Source organism: Amblyraja radiata, chromosome 22 (genome assembly GCF_010909765.2).
Source record: "Amblyraja radiata isolate CabotCenter1 chromosome 22, sAmbRad1.1.pri, whole genome shotgun sequence".
NCBI lineage: Eukaryota > Metazoa > Chordata > Chondrichthyes > Rajiformes > Rajidae > Amblyraja > Amblyraja radiata.
This window is the reverse complement of record NC_045977.1, coordinates 27219615-27245837: the sequence shown is the minus strand read 5'-3', so window position 1 is coordinate 27245837 and position 26223 is coordinate 27219615. Positions and strand designations below refer to the sequence as shown.

General features: G+C 43.9%; 1 protein-coding gene across 8 annotated transcripts in view; it reads right to left on the bottom strand.

Moving 5' to 3' along the window:
- Nucleotides 1-3609: 3609 nt before the first annotated feature.
- The window catches only part of ints1 (integrator complex subunit 1), a 94358-nt gene continuing 71744 nt past the window's right edge, over nucleotides 3610-26223 (bottom strand). For 6 of the 8 annotated variants that reach the window (XM_033040833.1, XM_033040836.1, XM_033040835.1 and 3 more), the window contains exons 39-48: nucleotides 24231-24363; nucleotides 22335-22468; nucleotides 21228-21420; nucleotides 18924-19051; nucleotides 12956-13068; nucleotides 11344-11457; nucleotides 10578-10648; nucleotides 9013-9104; nucleotides 5229-5338; nucleotides 3610-4506 (exon numbers count right to left, since the gene is read on the bottom strand). In XM_033040833.1, the coding sequence (XP_032896724.1) occupies nucleotides 4391-4506; nucleotides 5229-5338; nucleotides 9013-9104; nucleotides 10578-10648; nucleotides 11344-11457; nucleotides 12956-13068; nucleotides 18924-19051; nucleotides 21228-21420; nucleotides 22335-22468; nucleotides 24231-24363 (1204 nt within the window). In that variant the 3' untranslated portion in view covers nucleotides 3610-4390. The remainder of the gene's footprint in view (nucleotides 4507-5228; nucleotides 5339-9012; nucleotides 9105-10577; nucleotides 10649-11343; nucleotides 11458-12955; nucleotides 13069-18923; nucleotides 19052-21227; nucleotides 21421-22334; nucleotides 22469-24230; nucleotides 24364-26223) is intronic. The other 2 variants (XM_033040839.1, XM_033040841.1) reach the window with 1 other exon arrangement.

Below are 26223 nucleotides of genomic sequence, written 5' to 3'. Positions count from 1 at the left end.
ATGCATACAACCCGGTAAAATCGTACAGCATACTTCACCTAGACAGTACACAAGAGTCGCCACGTTTCTGGCATCGACAAAGTTACATAAAGTTAATCGAAGTTTTATCTTCAGCTCACGGTGGTGAACCAAGTCAGCCGTCGCACATAGCAGTAGGCGGCCCCTCACCAGGTCCCCCCTTCATTCTTGGCGGCCCTCCGCATGGTCCCCCCTTTGTTCTCAGCGGCCCCCCGCCAGTTAGCGTTCGACGGTCCCCCTCAATCTCGACGCTCTCGTCAGTTCCCCTATGCTCTGGATGGTACATCTCGGTCGCGGGTTTCTCCTTGCTCGCGGGTCCCATTGATGCCACAGTCCGTGGTGGGCAAGCTGGGTCCACCGGTGGGTCTTCCATCTTCGGTCTACAGTAGTCGTGCCGGGCCTGCTTGCCGGGAAACTACCGGCGGTTGCTTGCCGGGAAATTCAGTGTCTGTCATTAACCCGTCAAAAGCATCACTAACCCCTCTTAAACGCTGTCACTTTCTTCCTCGGAAAATGGCTGTTTGTTGTTTCTCTATTACCCCTCTCCCCGACTGTCATTCCACTTGTTCCACTTCACTTCCAAAGTACAGTCAGCTCGATCACAGCTTTGAGCCAAAACCTCTTTAACTATCCCGTCGGCACCTTCTGAGAGTCAACAGCGACCACTCACTTTTTTTTTTACATACACACCTTTCATCAGAAATAATCTGATCTTTCTGAAAACATCTGTCAACGCCCTCTAGCCTGACTCATCCGATCAAGCACATGATCTGACAAACTTTATTCTTTTGGAAAAAAAGCATCAGAAACAAACAGTTCATCTCCTGCTGCTGCAAACTGATCTTTGTTCTGCCTTGTCTGGAATGAAAAGTATGATATTTATCAAAACAAGAAAACCCTTACTCCCTGTCGACTATTTATTCACTGCCTTTGGTAACTATTGCTGACCTGGGTCATCTGTTGTAGCAACTTGGGTTTACAGAATCAATGCATAATGTAAACCAAAAATTACTAAATATTTGCAGACACTCAAAAGGTTTGCAGTTACTCCTCCAGTGGAAAGCTCAAGACAAAACAGTAACCAGAAGCCAGCAATGCTGGTTCTTGGGTAGATTTTTGAGGCCTGTCCCAGTTGTAAAGAATGGGGAACAACATTTCAAGGTGAGCAACACAAATTCATTGCAGAAGGCTGCAGTGTAGAATTAGACCCGTCAACTCACCAAGGCGGCAATTTGAAAGAGAAGTCCAGCTTCCATCCTTATTCAGGGTATCGACCCGAAACATCACCCATTCCTTTCCACCCACAAATCTGCTCAACCAGTTGAGTTACTCCAGCAGTTTGTTTGAGGCTGTACTTTTCATTGTCTTCACTCAGACTAATGATCCCAACTGCCTGTTTGCTCTCCAAGGTGTTCTAATAAGCCACCCATTGTAACTTTGCCCTTTTCTTTGCATTTGAATTCAATGGCTCACCAAACTCATTCCTTGCTGTATGTTCTTTCAGGCTTGAGAAGGGCTGGCCAATAACCCACAACATGTGGGAAATGCTCATCTAGTTTAGCAGCGTGGGTTGGGGGTTAAATGTTGGGTAATAGATGGACACTGAAGGCATGATCTATATTTCCTGTGTGCGGGACAACACACGGGTTGTCGGAAGTGCACGGGCATCAATACGTCATCCTGCAGGTTTGGTTCTGAGGGTGTGGTAGACAGAATATAATAGAATAGAATGCATTTTATTGTCATTCAAACAGCTTGGTTTGCACGAAATTGCATTTTCTACAGTTTTACTTTACAAAAAAAGCCCAAGACCCGCACTTAACACCGTTTACATAAACATCCATCACAGTGGATCTCCAACGCCTCCTCACTGTGATGGAAGGTAAAGTCTTATCTCTTCCCTTTGTTCTTCTCCCGCGGTCCAGCAGTCCAACTGCAGCGTCGAGGCGAACTGAGGCTCCGATGTTAAAGCCCCCGGCGGACGATGGTAAGTCCTGTGGCCGTTTAAACCACGCTGGGCGATGTTAGGCCCCGCTCCGAGTCCTTTAAACCCCGCGATTCCAGCGGGAGAAGTTGCCGTTACGGGAGCTCCGAAAAGCGGTCTCCCACTAGAGACCTGCGAGCTCCCGATGTTCCGGTCCACCGGGCCTGCGGCCGGAGCCTCCAAAGCTCCAAAGTCGGGTCACAGCCGTGCGCCACCACAGCTCTTCCCGTTCCAAAGTCGGCAAGCTCCGCGATGTCAGGTCCGCAGGCTCCACGACTGGAGCCCTCAGGTTAGTCCCGGCCGGAAGCAGCCGCCGGCTCCTCGATGTTAGGCCCAACGACATCGAAGACCCGACAGGGAAAAAGTCGGGTATGTTGCAAAACACACTTGGCTAATAAAGTATTATTGTATTGTATTGTATTGTATTGTATTGTATTGATTAAACTCAGAGATGATCTGAAGAAAGAAGGTGAAATACAAAGCTGTCGATGAAAATTGGAAATTAACTGGAAATTGGAAATACAAGACATAAACCATACGTACAGGCCAAGTACAGGGATGTTGGAATAATGGGTGCCCACTGGTTGGACATGGTGACTCTCACGTTCTCAAGTCAAGTCAAGTTTATTCGTCACATACACATACGAGATGTGCAGTGAAATGAAAAGTGGCAATGCTTGTGGACTTTGTGCAAAAAGACCGCGAGCATTGCCACTTTTCATTTCACTGCATTTCTCATTTCTCAACATAGATGTATGTTTCAGTTGTGATAGGAAGCATTCCAAGCTTCAGGGCCAACTCTTAACAAAGTCCATGATATTGTTCATCTTTTATCATCTACAAGGTTTATCCCCAAATGTTATGTCTTTTGGAAATAACTTGGTCTCAAGCATATCAATGCCCGGAAAAGCTCTTCCAATTTCACTTTCTGTTGCCAACCATTCAGACAATTTACCTGCTCAAAACAGAAAGTGCTGCAGGAACTCGGTGTGTCAGGCAGCATCTGTGGAGGGAATGGGCAGATGACGTTTCAGGTTGGGACCCTTTTTCAAACTGATGGAGGGTGAAAGCTTGGAAAGGAGTGGTACGGGTGGAGCAGAGCCTGGCAAGTGATAGGTGGATACGGGTGAGGGGGTGGGGCGATTAACAGATGAATGGAGTAAGTGATAAAACCTGGAGGTAAAAAGGAGACAGAAGAGTATCAGACAAGGAGAGATGAGGAATTAAACGTAAAGCTGGTGAAATAGTTGGAAGCGGACGGGATAGAGGAAAGGCAGGGCAGGTAAAAGTGAAAAATGGGACGAGGATGAGAGATGAACGCGCGAAGGGGAAAGGAGAAGGGTGACAAAGATGGTGGGGGAAATGTGTGGCCACTGGAAAGATGGGGGGGGGGGGGGGGTTATTTCTTGAAATGGGAGAATTCAATGTTTATGTTGTTGGAGCGCAAACTACCCAAGTGGAATATTTGGTGCTGTTCTTCCAGTTTGTGTGTGGTTTCACTCAAGCAGTGGAGGAAGCCAAGAACAGAAAGGTCACTGCGGGAATGGATTTACCTGGTCAGTTTATTTCATAACTTTATTTCATAACTGCAGATAAAAGTGCCAAGATTTTTTTTGTCAAAAATTTATTTTACATTAAAATATTCTCAACAAAAATACAAAGCTTTCACAGAACATCATAGAGCCAAGATGTTTTTAGGTCTGAATGGTTCATCACACAGCCTCATGCACTCACAAGATCTCAACAGTCCACAGAATTATCCTAAAGAGTCTAAAAGAACTGTTACATTCTCCTGGCTTTGGTCTGACACTTTCTCCATTTTAAGTCACCCCTATTGTGCCCTGGTTATAATATCATAGTTCAGAGCCTAACTGGTTGGCCATGCATTTCCATCCACAAGCCTCACCTTGAGGTATGTTGAGAGGCTGGAATCCAGTTGTGCAGTGGTTTCTGATGGGACTAACAAACCTCTTGTCTGGTCAAAAATGGACACAGTGGCAATGGCTTTTCCTGGCATTTGGAAGCATTTCATTCAAAATATGATGAGGACTTACATAACGTATGCATGAGGGAGAGCAAAAGAGAGGTAGAAAATATGGGAGAGAAACAGAAAGATTTGATGCAGTTAATTTTTATGCACCTTCTCATCATAAAGGTCTTCAGACAATGAACTGCAGTGAATGCGGTTATGTAGGAAAATCCATGTTAAATCCTCCAATTTTCATTATTTCCGTTCCTGGGAGATGCTCCTGACTGGCATTATCCGGAACAGCTTGATCACTTCAAGTGTCGCACTGTAGAAGTTCAATGACATTGTACTAAATGTACCTCCGTCGTCAATTTCTTTCTCTGTGGCGGTAAACACACTCCGTTTACAATGGCTAGTCTTTAAGTGGTGGCTTCCATGTGCAGAACCTTCATAGCCTCTGCAATCTGTGGACTGGTGTCGAGTTGACTGTACATTCCAACCAAAAAGGCCTTGTGCAAAAGAACTCCTGCGTGCTCTGTGAACAAAGCAGGGTGTATGAATGAGGGACTGAGAGAAGTGAAAGAACAGCAGCACCATCATGGAGACACAGGAGATTACAGATGTTGGAATCAGGAGCAACAAACAATCTGCTGCAGGAACTCATGTGGGTGGTGTAGCATCTGTGGGTGGAAAGGAACGGTTGACATTTCGGGTCAAAACCCTGCCCGAATCCTGATGCAGGGTCTCGACCCGAAATGTCCACCATTCCTTTCCACCCACAAACGCTGCTCGAGTCGACGAGTATGTATGGCAGATTGTTTGTAGCAGCACCATCATCCAAGTCCAGACAAATAAACGTTTATAATAGCTAAATATCGACAATAAATAACATATTTAAGGCACACCATGGTATGATCTGTATAGTTACTCAATCACTGTACCAGTTTAGAGTGGTACATTGCATGTCTAACAATTAAACTTAACACCCAAGATCTAACGAAGGTTATGGAGAAACCAAGAGGTCTCTTTTAGCACCTACAGTAGTAAGGGCAAGATGTTTGAAAGGAAAGGTGGTTCTCAGTGGCCACTGGAACCAGGCAACACATCATTGGGCAGAGAGATTGGTCAAACATATTCATCGATCCATAGCCAAGAGTGGAGGGCACATTTCAGTTTGGAGGGATTAATAAAGAACACTGGAGCAAGTTTAAAGACTTACTAGGTAACAAAATACGTCCAAGCTTTGTACAATCTTACCTTGGCAGAGTAGCGTGTAATCGGGAAGATACTTCAGAGCCGTCTGCACAACATCGTAATTTCCACAGCCGAGGCAGTACATGAATGTTGGGAGAAAGTCAACAGCAATGCTGGAAGAGGAAACCAATGTTAATCACATTGATCTTGGGGAACGGTAGGAGGATGAATGAATGGGTAAACATTTTATACAAGTCATGATGCAGGTTTATGGGACCACATTAAAATCATTGCATGCAGTTCTGGTTGCCCCATTACAGGGGAAAGATGTAGAGGCTTTGGAGAAGGTGCAAAGGAGGTTTATCAGCATGCTGCCTGGATTAATCTCAGCTACAGGGAGAGGTTGGGTAGGCTTGGATTATTTTCTCTGGAATGTCAGAGGTTGCGGGGGAGACTTAATAGAAGCATATAAAATTATGAGGGGCATAGATAGAGTAGACAGTCAGAACTTTTTTCATCTGGGTGAAAATGTCCAACAGAGGACATAAGGTGACAGGGGGGGGAAACTTAATGGAGATTACATATCATTACAAACAGGGATGGAGTTCAGCTGCGAGATTGAGTTGTTAGGGATCAAATTCAAAAGCAGCATCTCAAGGGTAATAAAACTAACAAGGGGTGGGAGCAGGATTCAGCTGAAGGCAAGGTTGTAGACTTTTCCATTCCTTTAAAAGGTTAAAGCCACAGAACTATGTTGGAATTTGGGTAATGATTAGCAAAGCAGGAAAAGGAAGGGCTGAAGAGTTTAATATTTATGGTTCATCAGTTGGGGAAAAAATCAATTCGAGAGAAAAAGTGTTAAAAGTTAAAAAGTTACAAAGGTCTAGTAACAAAATAAACAAATAATGACACAAATCAAGACAAACGAGTTGAACTAGCTAATACGGGGACCTAGTTACACTTTGACCTTGGTTAAGAGTAACGTATTCCAGGGAATGTGAAGTTTTGAAATTACAGGCAGTATAGAAAAAGAGTGGTATTAATGTGATTGCCCTAACAAAAAATTAACATGAAAGCTTAATGGAGATTGATCTGTCCCAGACGAATGTCAGGTAGAATCATAATGGTTGGAGATAAGACATAACAAACGTCAAGAAAAGTGATATACAGGTGCAAGTAGATGTATAACAGCAAGCATTTAAAGAAATCATTCACAATTCTACGAGTGCGCATTCCATCAGGAAATAGAAACCCAACGGCAAAAGTGAATCCATGCATAACAAGGTGGGTTGGGGATAACATTAGGTGAAAAGAAGAGGACTTTGTTGACAGGAAGAGTAGCTAGCCTGAAAGCTGGGAGATGTTAAATAAATGAACAGAAGTAATGGATAAACAACAAAGCTAAATTAGCAAAATAATTACAAAGAATTGTAAGAGCTTCTAACCTATGTAAAATGGAACAGGGACGATAAATGTGAAATTATAATGGGAAATAGAATTGTTGAAACATGAAACAAGCAAACATTTCACTTCTGTCTATTGTTTAACAAACAACAAGTGAATAGGAAAGGTAGACAAAAATGCTGGAGAAACTCAGCGGGTGAGGCAGCATCTATGGAGCGAAGGAAATAGGCAACGTTTCGGGTCGAAACCCTTCTTCAGACTGATGTAAGGGTGGGGGGGGGGGGGGGCGGGAAGAGGAAAGGAAGAGGTGAAGCCAGTGGGCTGAGGGAGAGCTGAGAAGGGGAGGAGAAAGTAGGGACTACCTGAAATTAAAGAAGTCAATGTTCATACCGCTGGGGTGCAAATCTGCCCAAGCGAAATATGAGGTGCTACTCCTCCAATTTATGGTGGTCCTCACTCTGGCCATGGAGGAGGCACAGAACAGAAAGGTCGGATTCGGAATGGGAGGGAGAGTTGAAGTGCTGAGCCACCGGGAGATCAGGTTGGTTATTGCGAACCGAGCGGAGGTGTTCGGCGAAGCGATCGCCAAGCCTACGCTTGGTCTCACCAATGTAGAGCAGCTGACATCTAGAGCAGCGGATGCAATAGATGAGGTTGGAGGAGGTGCAGGTGAACCTCTGCCACACCTGGAACGACTGCTTGGGTCCTTGAACGGAATCTTGGGTCTTTGAATGGGAAATAAAGATCTAACTCTGTTGAAGAACTTATAAAGGAGGAATAATCTAAAGGAAAAAAAATCCTGGAGACATGAAAGGCTTAAATTGGACTGATGGCAAAATGATGGAACCCATCATTAAGGATAAGACAGAGTACACATTAAAAATAATAATAATAGGACTGGGTGGAAGCAATGGTGGAAAGGGAGGACCAGAGGATACAGTACATCTGAATTTCAAAAGGCAATTGATTGACATATCGCACAAAAGATGTTTACACAAAATAATGGCTCAGAGGATGATATAATTTAACCAGTGTAGAGGGCTGGTTTGAAGACAGAATGTACCATATGAATAGACTGATCATTTTCACTGAAAAACTGTGACTAGTTGATATATCAGAGGTTAATGATGGTACATCAGTTATTAACAATTTGTATTAATGACATAGCAGAAAATTATATGCACAGGGCCATAAACAATGTCTGTGCCGAACATGATGGCAAGTTAAATTAATCATCTGTGCCTGCACATGATCCATATATCCCTCCATTCCCCGCATTCATGTGCCTATGCAAATAGCCTCTATAATGCCACTAATGTCTTCCATGCCACTAATGTCTTCCACCACCATCCTTGGCAGTGGGTTCCAGGCACACACGTCAATGTGTAAAAATATTTGCCCCATACCTCTCCGTTAAACACTGCCCATCGCATCTGAGTAAGCCAGTTCTGAATCCAACAACCAAGTAATGGTGGATCCTATGTATTTTAATCTTCTGGATCAGCCAATCATGAGAAACATTTCAAATACCTTTCTAAAATCCATGTAGACAACATCCACTGTTCTACCCTCACATCCTCAAAAAACTCAGTTTGTAAGATATGACATACCATGGACAAAGCAATGCTGACTCCCGAATTAACCTTTTCTCTTCCAAATGCTTGTCAATCCTATCCGGAAGAATTATTTCCAATGGGTTTCCTACAACTGAAGCAAGGCTCACCAGCCTATAATTTCCTGAATGATCTCTATTTCCCTAAATAAAAGAACAACCTTGGCTACTCAACGATCCTCTATCAAGTGTTCTTCACAAAAGAGAGTTCCAAATACTATCTGCTCTTCCACATAGAAGAGTCTGTTGACCTTTTTCTCCAAAGGCCTGTACCAAATTCATGGCTAAATGCCCTAATCCTAGATTCCCCAAACAGTTTCTATTTACCTGGCCTATCAGCTTGCCGAATACCATGAATACCTATGTCAGATCCATCCTTAATCTTTTAAATTCCACTGACTAAAACTCTTGATTATATAGTCTTTCCTTACAAATGAATGCTTGGAGTCCAGAGGAACAGTACAACCCTCCCATCCTCCTGGCAAATAACTTGCCGACCATTGAAAGAAAACTGACCACTATCTCATATCAGGTGTAGGAAGGAACTGCAGATGCTGGTTTAAACTGAAGATAGTCACAAAATGCTGGAGTAATTCAGCGTGACAGGCAGAATCTATGGAGAGAAGGAATGGGTGACGTTTTCGGTCAAGACCCTTCTTCAGATTCTCTCATATCAGTTCCTATCTCATATCAGTTGGTGGAGATATCTTTGTGCAAATTGACAGCCAGATTTTCTAGTTACCACACTCTGCAGTGTTTTCCGTTGCTGTATTTTGAATTACTAAGATTACAATAGGTGTAAATGGTCCATGTTTGGCAAGGTCCAGTTACCGTGGATCATGCTGAATGCTCCTCAAAGCCAAGACAAATGCCGTGTTCCGGGCAAGTTCCTCAGGGGAGCTCATCAGCCGCTGGAGATCATTCTGTGAGAAAAGAGCAAAGGTTTGGTACAGTAATAGCACATGACATCAGATCTCAATTTGTCAATTAAAATTTTTTTTTGAGCCAAGTTGGTTGTACTTTAAAGCTCAGTGAATAGTGCAATGTCCTCACTGCTTGCTGCTCTCCCATTTGGTCATTAGGGCTTAGGGTGGGAAGCCAATCTGCTGCCCTGTGACTCCCAATAGTCACATCTCTCTGGTGATTACAGGTTACAGCTGCAGAGATCTGTATTTTGAGGTGGGCAAGAACTGTGCATATGTCTGAATTTCACCAGGAAGTTTTAAAGACACCTGCTTTGATATGTGCAGAGTACCCTCTCTTGCATGTTAATGTTTTCAGTGTGCAGGCAAGAAAGCTTTTTCTCAGACTGCTTGAAAAATGTGCACAGCGAGTTTGAGAAGTGTTCTTGGAGGGCTTGTGTCTGAAAGCATTTCAAAGTTGATTAAACTCTACATAGCCATTAGGTTCTCCACAGGCTCACAGCCATGCAGTCCTCAACCCAAGGCAACCGTGTTCTGGTTACGTGGAGTTAGATTAAACCCACTTTAAATGTCATTAATGTGCAACCACATCTAGCACACTCCAAGCTAAGAATCTGATGACGGCAGAATGCTACAAGAGTTCCTTTAATATATGATTCACCTCAGCATCCAAACCCTTACTACTACTCTGAGAATATAGATAGAACCATTTAAGCTTGCATAGAACCAGGAAAATGGTGAGTGACACTGGCCATCACCACCAGGGTCTGTTAGCTCCAATGGTCTGGGATGAGCCATTCTACCTACAAGGATAGATAGAGTTTTTTCCCTGCAGTAAAGATGTCTAAGAGGGGATTTAATAGACAGTCAAAATCATGACAAATTTAAGTAGGGTCAACAAAATCTATTTCCACTATCAATGAGTCAGCAACCAGAGGAATGGATTAAAGTGGCACCAAAAGATTTGGGGTGGTGGGATGCTGGGCAAAAGTGAAATAGTTATTCTGGAGTTAGATTTAAAGGAAATGGATACATATTTAATGTGGAATAAATATAGCCTGTGGTGGGAATAACAGGTAAATCAGGCCTGTGGAGGGAAAAGAGATGGGCTGTTCTATTAGACGTTTGTGTAGACACAGTGGGAGGAATGACCTCTTCTGCACTGTAATAGTTCTCCAATACTAACTGTGGTTCAGAATTGCTTTTTCAAAGGCAATACTGAGCTTCATCTACATCTCACCATTGCTGCCAAGGCAAATCCGTCAGGTTCAATATTTACAATAGCCTTTTCTCAAAGGCTGCCTACAAACAATTCACAGCTAGAGACATTGTTAGCTGCAATCAAAATCCGTCCGTTCCACTTGTTAGCAGAGTGCAGGGCATTATACAGTTTTGGTGCTAATTAAATGCCGCAGGCAAACAGAGGCCAAGTCTTGTTTGCTTTGAGACACAATTAGTTTGTTTTCTACTTACAGCATAGAAAGGGAGGATCTCAATTCGACGCTTTGACATCTCATCAATATCGTTCAGGACTTCCAGAGTGTCTGTGCCGGTAAATGAGGACACGTTAGGCATCAACCATTCAGAATAATCATTGACATACATGAGGCCCCAGCAAGACATCATCAAAACTAAAATGATCTTCTTTGTTAACAAATGCCTCAATGGATTCAGCTTGCTCTCTGACATAATCTCTCACTAGAAGCCTCCAAGTTATCTGCTTTTCCTAGCTGGCTCCTTGTGTATCCCTACTTCAATGACTCTACCCTTTCTAAATTCTTTACTATTGTCAGTTTGATTCTCTTCTTTAACATTCCTTAAAACTTCACATTTTAACATGATGGCATCATGGATGATCATTGTGTCTGAAGGTCTCGACCCAAAACATCACCCATTCCTTCTCTCCAGAGATGCTGCCTGTCCCTTATCCTAATAAAATGCACCCTTGTTCTGTGAAATAGCTTCTTATCTGTCAATCACTCAGAACCATCTTTGATTTTGTCTTCATTTAAACCATTCTATTCTATCTATTATGAAAGTCCCCATATGCCAGTAATCCCTCGCGTGTACCACCAAGGTACTGCTTTTTTGATTAGTTTACTACACTACTCCATAAATGGTAGCAATAAAACACTCGGCATAACTTTCTATTCCATCATTCCTTATGTGTTCAGTTTACTACACCTCAGGTCCTATTGCTTTGCGGTAGAGGTTCTGTTTAAGTCCTCTGCTACCTTACCTTCCAGAGCACGTGCCCTTGCAATTTTCTGAAGGAACGGTGCCACTTCGGCTGAAGTCAAAGGTGTAGTGGGCGAGAAAGTGACCAATGGCAGTGAGCTTGTTGTTTCTTCTTCTTTGAAAGAGGAAGCGGAGATAGAAGGGGGTTGGGACACAGAGAGAGAGTGTGTGTAAGGGGGAGAGAGACAGAGAGAGAGACAGAGATAGAGAGAGAGAGAGACAGACAGTGAGAGTCAGAGAGTCAGTCAGAGACAGAGAGTCAGTCAGTCAGAGACAGAGAGTCAGAGACAGAGAGTCAGAGACAGAGAGTGAGAGTGAGAGACAGACAGACAGACACAGAGAGAGTCAGTCAGAGAGTCAGTCAGAGACAGAGAGTCAGTCAGAGACAGAGAGTCAGTCAGAGACAGAGAGAGAGTCAGAGACAGAGAGAGAGAATGTCAGACAGAGAGAGAGAGTGTCAGACAGAGAGAGAGAGGGACAGAGGGACGGGGAGAGAGAGACGGGGAGAGAGAGGGGAGAGAGAGAGACGGGGAGAGAGAGACGGGGAGAGAGAGACGGGGAGAGAGAGACGGGGAGAGAGAGACGGGGAGAGAGAGACGGGGGGAGAGAGAGACGGGGAGAGAGAGACGGGGAGAGAGAGACGGGTGAGAGAGAGGAGACGGGGAGTGAGACGGGGAGAGAGAGAGACGGGGGAGATGATTTAGAGACGGGGATGGCGAGAGAGAGGGACGGGGAGAGAGAGAGAAGGGTGCATCGATGAGCTAGAGAGAAGGGGCGAGAGAGAGAGAGAGACGGGGGAGAGAGAGAGAGAGAGAGACAGGGAGAGAGAGAGACGGGGAGAGAGAGAGACGGGGAGAGAGAGAGAGACGGGGAGAGAGAGAGAGAGAGAGACAGGGAGAGAGAGAGATGGGGAGAGAGGGAGAGGGAGAGAAACATAATTTAAACATGTCAATAGCATTTAAGTGGGTATAAATGTACAAAATGCCAGAAATACTCCATGAATCAAAAACAACTATGGGGAAAAAAGCAAGATTTCAAATGGATGACCCTTCTGAACCGATAGAAGTACATTACCCTGACCATTAATTTTCTCCTCAGATGAATATTCCCAGTGTTTTCTATACTCATGCAATCTTTTCATTTTCTGGCAGGTCATAATTACATCTTTTAAAGTTAGAATTGCAGTGAACTGTTTTCCTGATTTGCTGAAACCCACCCTCCAGCTGCCCAGCAGAGGGAAATGGTGCAAAAGGCAAGGATGAGCTGGCCATTATCTGTTATTACACTGCTATCGAAAGCATATCAACTGTTGTGTTTTCAGTGACCAAAACCAGTGACCAAGCTTCAAGAAATGCCAAGTTGGCTGTGAAGTTTTTTTCCCCCAAACATTTTGAGGGAATGAAAGGTCCCATATAAATGCAAGTATTCAGGCAGTACAGGCATACTGATATCGTGCAGCATTTTGAAAGGAAGCTGGACTTACAACAGCAGAGCAGATAATAACAAAATAAATAATCTGATCACAAAATCTTCAATTCCCTCTCCTGCATTATTCACAATGGCTTGACTACATCAATTTGGTCGGAATATTGACTGGTAGAATATCTACTCACCCCCATCCTCATCCTCTACATTCTCCTCGATGAGTCCAGTCCGAGTTGGGAGGGTTAAACCAGCCAGCAAAGATTTAAGTAGGGCCATCTCCGGGTACTCCCGCGACAAGTAACTGGGGGGCACATCAAAATAAAGGGAATGTTTTTACCATACAATAAATTATAATGCTCACCGAGCATTAAAGATGATCAATTTTGATAGTATCAAGCACTCACTCTTATTTCTTGAAGCAGTTTGAAGGGAAAGGCACTGAACTCATGACAATGTCTTGCTGCTCCGTGACATTTACTGGTTTTTATTTATTTGTGGGATGTGCGCATTACTTGCAAGCGCATCATTTATTATTCTTCTCCAAGTGCCCAGGAGAAGGCGACACAGCCTTCTTTTGAGTAACTGCGGTCAGTGTGGTGTTGTGAAGGAAGGGGGGTCGAACATTTAGACTTAGTGGCCCATGAAGTAATCCAAGTTAAGGTGGCGGCTGACTTGGAAGAGGAATTTATAGGTGGTGATATTCCCATCTCCTGACTAAATTGGTGCCAGATATTGTGATTTGGCAGGTGTTGTAGTATTTATGGTAAACAAGTGTATTTTGCAGACAATGCACATTGCAGCCATGACGAAGCTGTGGTAGAGGGAATGAATGTTTAGGGTGGTAAATTGGATGTCAAAGTTTTGCTTGAAGGGCTGCTTTGTCCTGGAGGGTATGGAGCTTCCAACTGGCCTGGGTGTGCTTGTACATCAGTCACTGAAGTAAGCATGCAGGTACAGCAGGCAGTGAAGAAAGTTAAAGGCATGTTGGTCTTCATTGCGAGAGGATTTGAGTTTTGGAGCAAGGAGGTCCTACTGCAGTTGTGCAGGGACATGGTGAGACCGCACTTGGAGTATTGTGTGCAATTTTGGTCTCTTAATTTTGGGAAGGACATTATTGTTATTGAGGGAGTGCAGCATAGGTTCACCAAGTTGATTCCCGGGATGGCGGGACTGACATATGATGAACGAATGGGTCGACTGGGCTTGTATTCACTGGAAGTTAGAACGATGTGAGAGGATCTTATCGAAACATAAAATTCTTAAAGGATTGGACAGGCTAGATGCAGGAAAAATGTTCCCGATGTGGGGGAGTCCAGAACCAAGGGTTACAGTTTAAGGATAAGGGATAGGCCATTTAGGACTGAGATGAGGAAGAACATTTTCACCCAGAGAGTTGTGAATCTGTGGAATTCCCTGCCACAAAAGGCAGTGGAGGCCAATTCACTTGATGTTTTTCAAGAGAGAGTTTTCAAGGGCAGGTTTGGAATGTAGGATGCTGCATTAAGTCCTGAGGCTGGGTTGATCAACTTCCAACAACCAGAGCAGTTTTTCTGTTAGTGATTCCAGTCAGTGGAGTGTCTTCTCCTCACTTCCATTTTAGCTTCTTGGTTAACAGTGAGGGAGGTAATTCTTACCCTCTGAAGTTCAGCTTTTTGGTCCATATTTAGACAAGATCCAGGGAAAATAATCTTTACAAAACTCAAACCATTAAACAAGTTGTCGGAGAGTAAACAATGTTTGGTAGCACTGTTGGCAAGTCCCTCTGTAACTTGACACTTGACTGACTGGGCAGTCCAGGGCTTCCCCAGGTTAGGGCAGCGATTCATTCATGAGAACTATTGTAAATTTAACAGTTCAACAAATTGGAAATGCAACTACCTGGCAAATAAATAAATAAAAATATAGGCCAACGAAGGGCAAAATGAACAGAGTTCCCAGATGGCAGAAGATGCCAACAGCCCAACAGCAGCTGGTAAATTCATCCAGCCAGTCTCTGGAACATTTGATTGCATGTCTGAGCTGTACATAATTTGGGCGTACATAACCTGAGAGGACCTGTAGTCAGCTGGATTAAATTTGTCCTGTTTTTTTTTTTTTAAATACTTGGGCAATTTTACACACATTTTCAGGTGGACTTTGCTGTTAATGTTAGGATAGCTTGGCTAATTTGTACAGTTTAAAAAAAATAATCTACTAATTTTTTGGGCTGTGTGTATTGCTGCCAAGGTCAGAATTTATTGTTCACTCTCCACTGAACAGAGTGGATTACAGAGCCATTTAAAAAAAATGCCCAAATTACTATACATCTGGAGTCAGATATAGATCAAACAAGAGAAGGACACCAGATTTCCTTCCCTCGTGGACACTGGTAAACTGGATGGGTGTTCAAAACAATCTAATACCCGTAAAAAATTATTCATTGTTAAATATGTTGAATATCAAAAGAACCTTGCAGATTCTGGAAATCTGAAATAAAAACATAAAAAACTAACAGTTCTCAGGTAGGATCATGAAGATGAACCATTAAAGCTGTTTCTTTTTGTACGTGCTGCCTGACCTTCCAAGAGTTTCTGTTTTATTTGCTATGTCCAGTTGCCATGGTGGGAACTCAGGCCTACAGTTTGCTCTGATTAGTGACTGTGGTACTGTCCCCACGGTTACCATGAAGCTTACATTTCCAGCACCGTAGCCAGGATGATGCTTGGTCCCGTTGCCCATTGTCATGTGCTCTTATTTACTTTTTTTGACACAGGAGTGAACAAAATTGCCCACAAACTGGCTTCTGTGATGCTGAAGACTTCAAGAGGAAGCTGAGATTGGATAATTCTCCTGACTAAAGATGGCTCAAGGATTCCCATTTCTGATCCAAGTTTATTCCATTGACCATAAGAGTCATGCCACGGAACCCAATAGTGTGAAGGCAGATTTTGTCTTCACAAGGACTGTGCAGTGATCACTCCCACCAATACAGGTATGGTCAGACAGATCTTCAAACAGAAATTACAGATATTTTTAAATAATTTGTACGGCTAAAGGAGGAAGGCAGTGGAGTGGGACTAATTAGAGATGCTACAGACTCAATAGGCCAAATGGCCTCTTTCTGTGCTGTAATCATTCTGTGACTGGTCAGGATGAAGTCCAATGGGTTCAATTATCACAATGGTTCACTCAACGTTACCACAGAACCAGTCTGACTACGACACATTTCAAGGTTCAGACAACTAAGACTATGGTTGTGACCCCAAGCTGCTTATAATGGACACTGACATCTCCCACTCTATTCTCTGCACTTCATTAGTTGATGCAGGACTGCAGGTGGTATCAGTAGGTGGTTTGCTTATCCACATATGACCTGATGCCATGAGCCCTCATTGGGTCTGGTCCCTGCTGAGGATACATTTAATTGCCCTTGAGATAGAGGCAGTGAGCTGCCTTATTTAACCAATGAAGTCCTCGAGTTGTCGGTAGAGCCACAATGCTGTTGGGGAGGGAGTTCCAGGATTTTGACCCAATGACGGTGAAGCGACGACAATATATTTTCAAGTCAGGTGGTGAGTGGCTTGGAGGGCAACTTTCAGGTGGTGGTGTTCCTATGCTTTTGCGACCCTTCTCCTTGCAATCAGTAAAATTGCCGTTGTACATTATTAGATGGTACGAACTGTTGCTACTGTGCATCAGTGATGGAGTGAGTGATTGGTTGTGGATGAGATGCCTATCAAGCGGACTTCAATATTTTGTGTGGTGTTGAGCATCTTGAGTGTTATTAAAACTGCACTCATCTGTGCAAATGGAGAGTATTCCACCACATTCCTGGCGGATGGTGAACAGGCCTTGAGGAATTTGGAGGCTAGTTACTCCGCAGGATTCCAGTCCTCTGACCTACTCCTGTAGCCACAGTACAACTATTTTATTACCACAGTCTGCGCTTCGGGTGACACAGAACTGTTCCATGTACTGTGGTGGGGGAGTCTGGAACCCTGCCTGTAAGATACCATCTCATTCTCAGTGTGCATGTTTAGCATTTGCTTGACTAGACGGTGAGTCAGCTTTTCCAATTTAGGCACATGGACCCAGATGTAAACAAGGGTAAGGTTAACTGCTCTGCTGTGCCTGAATTCAGGCTGCTAATGGCTAGTCAAGCTTCTTTTATTCTTGTTCTGTTTTAATAGAGTAACTCATGTTACAAGTGAATGCTTACTAAGCCACATGGTGCCATTAATAGGTCAAACCAACTTAAGAGCAGCAGATTTCCTTCCCTGATGAACATAATGATCCAAATAATTGCAAATCTTTATTTTTCAAAGGACCATTAGCTTTGCTTGATAAGGGGCACATTGGTTTCTCTTGTGTCACAAATGACCATTTATACACTTTTGGGCTAAATGCATTTGACACCTCCACCCCTCTCCCCCCCCCCCCCCCCCCCCCCACCACTAAACTTGTCCCGATATTGATTTGTAAGAGGTAGGATTTCATAAAAAAGATAGTAGACCTCAGGTGACAACAAGATTCCGTTCCAGAGAACTGCTCGTAACCTGAACTGTTCATGTCAGAAATACACCAAAATAGTGTTTGGGAAAAGATACAGAAACAGGTGAGATGGGAGAGCGAGCAGGCGTGGGGGAGCGGCTGCCAACTGTCCTCACTGACGCAGTGAGTGAGTGGGAGAATAAGCTCAGCTCAACCCAAACCCCTGATTGTTGCAGCTCAGGGCGGCGTGGGGAGAGACGGCAAACAGAAAAGCCCAATCCCACCCGGCTGAAGATGCCTGCAGCCGTAATCCATCCCACTGGTCTCCCAAAAATCATTCGCTTGAATCTATGTGGATGTCCGTAAGACGTAAACTGGGGAGGACCTGCACTCTGGATTGAATGACATACTGTCCACCACAACCAGACTCCTTCAGGCAGCCTTATCTTGCAATATGCTGCCTACCATATATTAGTAGGTACACCTCCAAGACACAGAGGAGAAGCAGCCTCACAACCAGCCACTGCTGCTGCAAGTTGTTAATTATTATTGTTTTGTTGGGAGAAAATTAGAAAATTATTTCCAGTCCAAGCAAAGATTCTGACTGCGTTCAGGATCCTGAACAATGCTCTATGAAATTACAACCCTTGCCCATTTACCAATCATTTCAGGAGTGTCAATGTAGGCATCATTCAGCTCCTGTGAATGTCTAAACTGCACCTCTGGATCTGTGCAGCAACTCTTTGGATATTACACCAGGGAAAGCTGCCATGCACGGTCACGGTGGTGCAGCAGTAGAGTTCCTGCCTCACAGTGAATGCAGCACCGGAGACCCGGTTTCGATCCTGACTACGGGTGCTGTCTCTACGGAATTTGTACGTTCTCCCCGTAGGTTTTTTCTGAGATCTTCGGATTCCTCCCACACTCCAAAGACGTACAGGTTAATTGTCTTGGTAAATGTAAAAATTGTTCCTTGTGGATTAAGGATTGTGTTAATGTGCGGGGATCACTGGTCAGCGCAGAGCCGGTGGCCGAAGGGCCTGTTTCCATGCTGTATCTCTAAACTAAATTTACCTGGCTCGCAACCTGGTCCCTTCCCAGGTATTTGGACCGGCCCCCACACATTGAACCTGCATTCCATATATTAATTGTTACCTGTACAAAGATAAAATTATAAACTATTGTTCTTCAGGCACCAGTGACTAACTGAAAGCCGATTCACCTTACGATCCAAGAACTGAGTGCATTTTTAGACTTTTGAGAAACAGTGCGGAAACAGGCCCATCGGCGCACCGAGTCCTTTTTAGTTTTAGTTTAGAGTTACAGCGATGATCAGCGATCACCCTGTACACTAGCTCTATCTTGCACACCAGGGACAATTTACAATTTAACCAAAGCCAATTACCCTACAAATCTGTACATCTTTGGAGTGTGGGAGGAAACCGGAGCACCTGGAGAAAACCCACGTGGTCACAGGGAGAACGTACAAACTCTGAAGACAGCACCCATAGCTAGGATTGAACCCGGTTCTTTGGTGCTGTAAGGCAACAACTCTATTGCTGTGCCACCGCACCACCCCCTGTGGGATTGGGTAAGGGGGTAATCTTGATGAATAACAGTCATTAAGTATCTTAACCCTCATTAAGAGGGCCACTTACTCTACAACACATCAAATTGGCTACTTACTGGAGAACATCTGAATGCTTCTGAAGGAACGGCACAGCTGCTGTTGCATTGAACGTTATAAACTTGTGAATAAAATGCACAAACTTATTGATGAAGGAAGCAAGCAGTCTGGAGTATTTTCCATAGTTCTGTTTAAATAAAAAACACAGAATTATGTTTTATAACCTGCATTCCAGCTGAGGCCTGTTGCAGTACCTCATGATTAATCTCCCACCAGTTCTGTTTTCATGCTGAGGTGCTGTTTCACAGGACCTGCCCATTTTACAGTAATGTGATTGATAGCCTGAATGGTGACAGCCTGTGCCCTCTGACTAAATAACTGGTGAAACCTACTTGTTCAGCACAGGAGGGTAAAGAGTGTTTAAAACAATTAAAGCCCCTCTCTTCACACCATTTGCTCAAGTGGAGAGAGTCAAGAAACAGGTTGTATAACCTTAAAATAACCTGGAGTAAGTGTGTCGCAACACAGGTGGAAAAATATGGTACATTCTCACCGAAAAAGCTGTTGAAACTGTGGTGTCAATTTCAAACTTCCAATCTCAAACTAACAATTTTTGTTTTGTCAGTGTTCTAAAGGAAAGGATGCAATGGCACTTGAGAGGGTGCACAGGAAGCTCACAGGGGTGTTGGAGAGTTATAATTACCAGGAGAACGGAATGGGCTTGTGTTGATTACTTTGGAACAGAGAGGTTTAAGGGAGATATGATTGAGGCGTAGAGGGTACCTGGATCAGTTGAAACTATTTCCCCCAAAAGTCTGGGATTTCCTTCAGCTTACTCAGTCCGTACAGACCGTCAATCACTCATTTACACTAATCCAACACTCATCCCATTTCATTCTTCCCTCATTCCCAGCAACTCCCCCTAGATTCAACCACTTATCTACACTAGGGGCAATTATCGAATTAAACCACCAACCTGCATTGTTGAAGAAAACTGTGTGATTACAGAGAGAACGTGCAAACTTCCCACAGGCAGCACCAGAGATCAGATTAGAACCCGGGTCTCTGGAACTGTGAGGCAATAGCCAAGTGGTGGGCGGCGTGACTTTCGTCAGCAGCGGCCTCTGCAGTCCGTCTGCGTTTTTATTATTTTGTGTCTATGTTTTTATGTAGTTTTTGTTATTTTTTGTTGGGGTATGTGTGTGGGGGGGTGGGGGTGGTGTGGGGGGGTGGGGGTGGTGTGGGGGGGAGGGGGTAACTTTTAAATCTCTCCCTGCACGGGAGACCCGACCTTTTCTTTGTCGGGTCTCCGTTGTCGTTGGGGCTGCAACGAGGAAGACCGGGGGCTCTGGTGCCGACTACTCACCTCACCGTCACGGAGCTGGCCGAGTCCAGAGCGGGTGGAGCTGTGGTGGACGCTGCTGCGACCCGACCCCCGGAGATTCGGTGGCTGCAACTGCAGGTCTGGCGGACAGTGACACCGGGAGCCCGCGGGTCCCTGGAGGGAGACCGCTTTTCGGGGCTTCCGCAACGGCGACTTCTCCCGCCCGAGTTGCGGGGTTGAAGAGCTCCTGGAGCGGGGCCTTACATCATCGCCCCGTGCGGATTGGAATGGCCGCAGGACTGCGAGCGCACGCCGGGGGCTCTAACACCAAGACCCGGTGTGCGACCTTGCATCACCCGGCGTGGCTTTAATGGCTGCGGGACAATTCGCCATCGCCCGCCGGGGGCTTTGACTTTGACTCTGACATCGGGGGGGAGAGTGCAGTGGAGAGATAAGTTTTTTTGGCCTTCCATCACAGCAATGTGATGGATGTTTATGTAAATTATGTTGTGTCTTGGGTCTATTTGTTTGTAATGTATGGCTGCAGAAACGACATTTCGTTTGGACCTCAAGGGGTCCAAATGACAATAAATTGAATTGTATTGTATTGTATTGTATAAGAGAAAACTAAATTTGTTAATGGTAGGATTGGAGAGAGATCGCAGAATTTTGTTATCACCTCAAGAGTAATTGGGGGTTTGAAGCTCAAAACCCGAGACGGCAGAGGAGGAGAAACCCTCACTGCAATGCAAGTAAATGGGAATTATGATGCATTTCAACCATGATCTATTCAGATGGGGGCAGGTTCTCAGTTTCTAGCAGACTCATTCTCCCCGACACCACAGGCTCCATCTGAGACCAGACAAGTTAGTGAATAGTGCACCAGGCATCTGTCAGGTTAGTATGGCAGAATTTCTTACCAGGGCAAAGTTTTCCCCAGTTGAATTAATGTCTAAAGCTTCCTGTTCTCCAATATTGTCCCATATTCTGAATAACCTAGAAATGAGACTTCCAATATTCTTGACTGACTCTCACTCACCTCCAAGAGTAGAATGAAGGAGAGCAGACAGTCCTGCATTGCCCCCTGGTGTTCGCTCTGAAATAAATATGGCTGTAGTAGCTCCAAGATCCCCAGAACATGCAGGAAGAAAGTCAAATGGTTCTGCTGACGGAACTCCTGGAAATTCAAGTGGACTCGTCCATGCAACAGGGCGGCAATCATTGGCAAATGTCTGAAGAGTAAGCAAATGAAAACAAATCACTGCAAAACATCAAGGATAATGGTTCAGTGCAGATACACAGGTGTAAGAGGTAACTATATATATATATTTTGCATCATACATTCAATATGATTGCTGCACCTCAACTCTATTTACCCTCATTGTTTAGCATGTGTTGCTCTATCCTATTCCCCTTCCACCCCCCTCCCCCTCCCCAACTGTTGTTCCCAGTTTATCATAAACACAAAAAGAGCACGATTCGCTTCAACATCTCTTTTTATGCCAAGATGCATTTTCTTGTTCAAATAATTTATCAATAAACTCATTTAAAATAGGATTGTAACAGTGATGATAACACAATGGTGGATGAAGTCAGGTTTGGAATATTAGAAAATCAGCTGGTTGATACCTTTTCTCACCCACATAAAGGATGTGTTTGGCTTTCAGCAAGAAACCTAAAGCCCTACCGATAAATGCCAGGAGCAAGATCTGACTATCATTATCCCAGCACCTACTCCTCCAGGAAATCAGTCACCCACTCTCACAACATGTAAACTATCATACATCCACCATCTTCACTAGGAAAACATTCAACTAGAAAAAATCCTCACCCACCCACTTGGAAAACCAATATTGGTTCTGCTATTCCACAATTGATTCATGCCTCTTATCCATCCCCAGCCTGCACCATTGGGGGTATTGCTCCCCATTTACCTAATACATGGGGAAACCAGCCTCTACCACCCAAGAGAGCTCTGAGAAGGAATGATTACAGTGGGGTAGATAAAAAAAAGCAAGAAAGATAGAGTGAGTGAGAGTAGGTGGCTTGAAGCGATACTGATTCAGAGCAATAGGTTCATCATAGAAATTTTGAAACAAGGAATTTAATCATTATGAAATGTTTTCAAAAGTAAACTCGTTAATACCTGAGCAATAAAACCGGGTGTGCAACGGCCAACTTTCGGCAGGCCATGTTGGCATCAGCAGTGCGGTTCTCCGATGTCCTTGTGTCACTGGTGTCTGCAAGTAACATTAGCAACCGATGCACTAGTGCATCCAGCTGGAAAAGAGAGAGAGCTGTGAAGAACTTCTGATCACAGATCCCCACAATCACCAAGAAAACCTGTTCCCTGCGGCATAACATTGCCCGATGCTGTTCACTCCTCTGTTCATCTGCAGCGTTAGCTTGACCTAGGACTACAGTGCATTTTGATTTGTGTATTTCAATGCATTTCCAGCTGACCTTCCACATTCCACTAGTGTCATAGAATCATAGAGTTATACAACTCGGAAATAGACCCATCAGCCCAACTTGCCACGCTGGCCAAGTTGCCCATCTATGCAAGGCCCATTTGTCTGTGTTTGACCCATACCCTCTCCGTAGGATTAGGCAACAACTGTTGTCCATCCCTTAACCCTCACTTCCTGATCAGCCACATCCTATGTTTGTGGGCAGTCAGTGCCCAATTAAGCAATGGACATTCTTATCTCTATTTTCCATAGTTTTATCTGTTTTCCCTCTATAATCTCCTCTGACTACAATCTCTGAGGTATGAGCACGCCTCCAATTCTCATCTCTTGATGGCTAGATCCTCAACGGATGGGAAAGAGCTGAACAAGAGGGAATCTTTACTTCATATTTACACAGGTACAACAGCGCTGATGGTCCTCATCATTCAATGGGAGTAATATTTATCATATTCAGTCATGTGACCTATTACACATGGCCCAAGCCTAAGAGACATAGTCAATGCCTCAATATAAGCACTTTGCCCTGAAGGTGACTCTTTCAAATGGATATATCATATCATTTAGGCAATAATAATAATAATAAATTTTATATTTAATGGGCGCCTTTCATACAAAATCTCAAGGACACCTTACATAGTAAACATATAATCGGAATATAACAATAAGGACATCACAGAGACACAAATTAAAAACAGGATTCAATCCAAAAACAGAAAATCAAAAACACAGTGTGAAGAGGGAGCAGCGGCAACCAAATCGTGCCAGCGTCCACTCTCTCTTCACGGCAGCCATCTTGGACACAGACCTACAAGACTACAAATAGACAAAAAAAATCATCCCCCCACAGTGGATAGCACTGTGGAGGAAGGCACAATGTCCAGTCCCCACCCCATGTTCACCCCAAAGTCAGGCCTATTGAGGCCACCGCAATACAATAGTAAATATATTACATATGGAAGAATGTACTTACATGGTGTGCTACATCCAAAACTTTGTAATAGTTGCACAAATACACTGTATTCTAAGTGTGGTACATTTATGGAATATATCCTATGAAGCCTGCCATTGATGCAGTTTGCTCAAAGGAAAGTATCACACAGTGTGTTCCATACCTTTTTTAAATGCACCATTTGAAAAGCAATAAATATCGGGATTTTATATGAAAAATGCAATGTATCCTTGGAAGTGTCTAATAGAAACAAACGCAGTTGTTGCTCATTTTGTTAGGCAAGTTACATTAAACTGCCATTCAAGAGTAGCAGAGGTTCATTCAATAGTAGCTTTCTAAAGGGAACTGGATATGTATTTGAGAAGAAATATTGACATTAATTGGTTTGTTCTATATACTGACTCGGGCATAATGACCTAGTTGGCCTTCTCCTGTGCTGTACTTCTTTGACTATAGGTGTTCCTCCAGAGGCATGAATATGTACTTATTTTCTTTCTTTCAAGGAGCCGAGATAGGCAAAATGGACACTATACACTAAAAGACTGACACTATAATGGCACTGGTTCCACCCACTTCAACAGACGTAGCAATGAGTCTGAAACTATTCATGAAAACTTCAAACCTTGCATGTGCTTCCGTTGCCGGTGCCTTCACTGCTTAGCACACACTCTGGGAGGTTGACATGGCGGATAACCTCTGGGACCTCAAAGTAAATCTGAAGCAAAAGGTTCTGACAACACTTGCCCATCACACTGCTGAAAAGAGAATGACAAAATCGAATTCAGGAAGGAGCCATAGCAGAAGTCTCAGCAAGCAAGTGTTTGTACTTTTACAAAATACTAACGGAAGCTACACTGTAAAACTCCATTAATTAGGCACGTTGGTGGTGCCGTACTGGCAGATATTCTGCACTGTTATAGGTTATTCCTGTTAATACACCAATAGACTTTTAATTCACAAAAATATGCTATTAAATTTGCCACTGAGCTGAGTGACTTGGAAGGGCGTTGGAAAGACAGCCTTAGTGACTTTTCAAAGGAGCAAAGGAAACGGGACTCACTGTGCTTAAAGAAATGGTGGGAAACTGGGCTCCCGTGTACTTAACACGAGCATGGAAATGGCAGCCCTGATAAATTTGAAGGGAGTACACGAAACATCACTGGCAAGTCAAATGTTGAACCACTGGGATTTCTAAATAATAGACGTCAGATTCCAGTCTGCAGTAATCCCAGAAACAAGAATGATTGTTATCGCTACTCAACAGGGTCTAAACTAAGGACAGCCAGAGGACAGGATGAAATGCAGTCGTGAGAAAGGTGAGTGACTGGATGTTGGTACAAATATCATTGACAGCAAGTTCAATGGACATGATAGGGAGAAGCACAGCAGAGAGCAAGGAACAGCAGTTGGATTAAATTGCATTTATTTCAATATAAGATGCCTGACATGTAAAGCCAATTAACTTAGGGCGGGGATGGGATTGTGGGATTGGGACGTTATAGTTATTACAAAAACCTAACTAATGGGACAGCACTGACAGCTTAATGTTCTAGGGTTCATGTGTAGTATGCAAGGTAGAGGTGGGCATAACAGAGGAGGATGTCCTGCTGCACTCTTTAAGGAGAACAAACCACCTGTAGTCCAAGATAACATTACAGAAAGATCACCCACTGAGGCTAGATGTGTGGAAATGAGAAATAGAAAGGGGGTGAGCACCTTTGTCGGGATTGTACTATAGGCCCCCAAATAGTCAACAGGATCGAGAGGAACAAATATGCTGGAAGATTGCAGACAGTTGCAATATTAATGAGGTTGTCATAGTAGGGGATTTCATCTTTTCCAATTTAGACTGGGATTGCCATAGTGTCAAGGTCTTAGATGGGGTGGAATTTGTCAAGTGTGTTCAGGAATTTTATCTCGGGCAACATGTAGAGGGCCCTCCAAGGGAAGGGCAAAGCTTGACCTACTTTTAGGGAATTGGCAAGTGAGTGATGTGCTAGTGGGCAAGACATTTGGGACCAGCGACCACATTTCTATAAGCTGCAAATAAATAATTATGGAAAATGGAGAAGCCTGATCTATGTTAAAGTTCTAAACTGGCCAAGGCCAACTTTATATAAGACGGGAACTTGCAATAGTTGTTTGCGGGCAAAGGGACTTTTCGTAAAATGGGAAGCTTTTAACAGTGTGATGGCGAGTGTTCAAGGTATGGGTGGTCCTGCGATAGTGAAGGACAAGGGCAAGGAACCTTGGATGATGAGAGACATTGAGGCTCTGGTTAAGAAAAAGGAGGCATGGGTCAGGAATAGGCAGCTGGCATCAAATGCATCTCTGGAGTACAGGAGATTGAGGAGTACACATAAGAAGAAAATTAAGAGAGCAAAAATGGGGCATGAGATCTCACTGGCAGTTAACATTAAGGAGAATCCAAAGAGATTTTATATCTATTGTGGTGTCATCTCTTCCCTTGTGTGGCGCTCTGATGCTTGCTAACAGCAGACAGGCCAGGATGAGCGGAATACCAACACAGTGGACAGTGCCTGGCTGCCAGAACACACCTAGTACCCTGGACGGTGCTGTGGAATGAGCTGAGGCCACAACCAAAGGAACAAGAG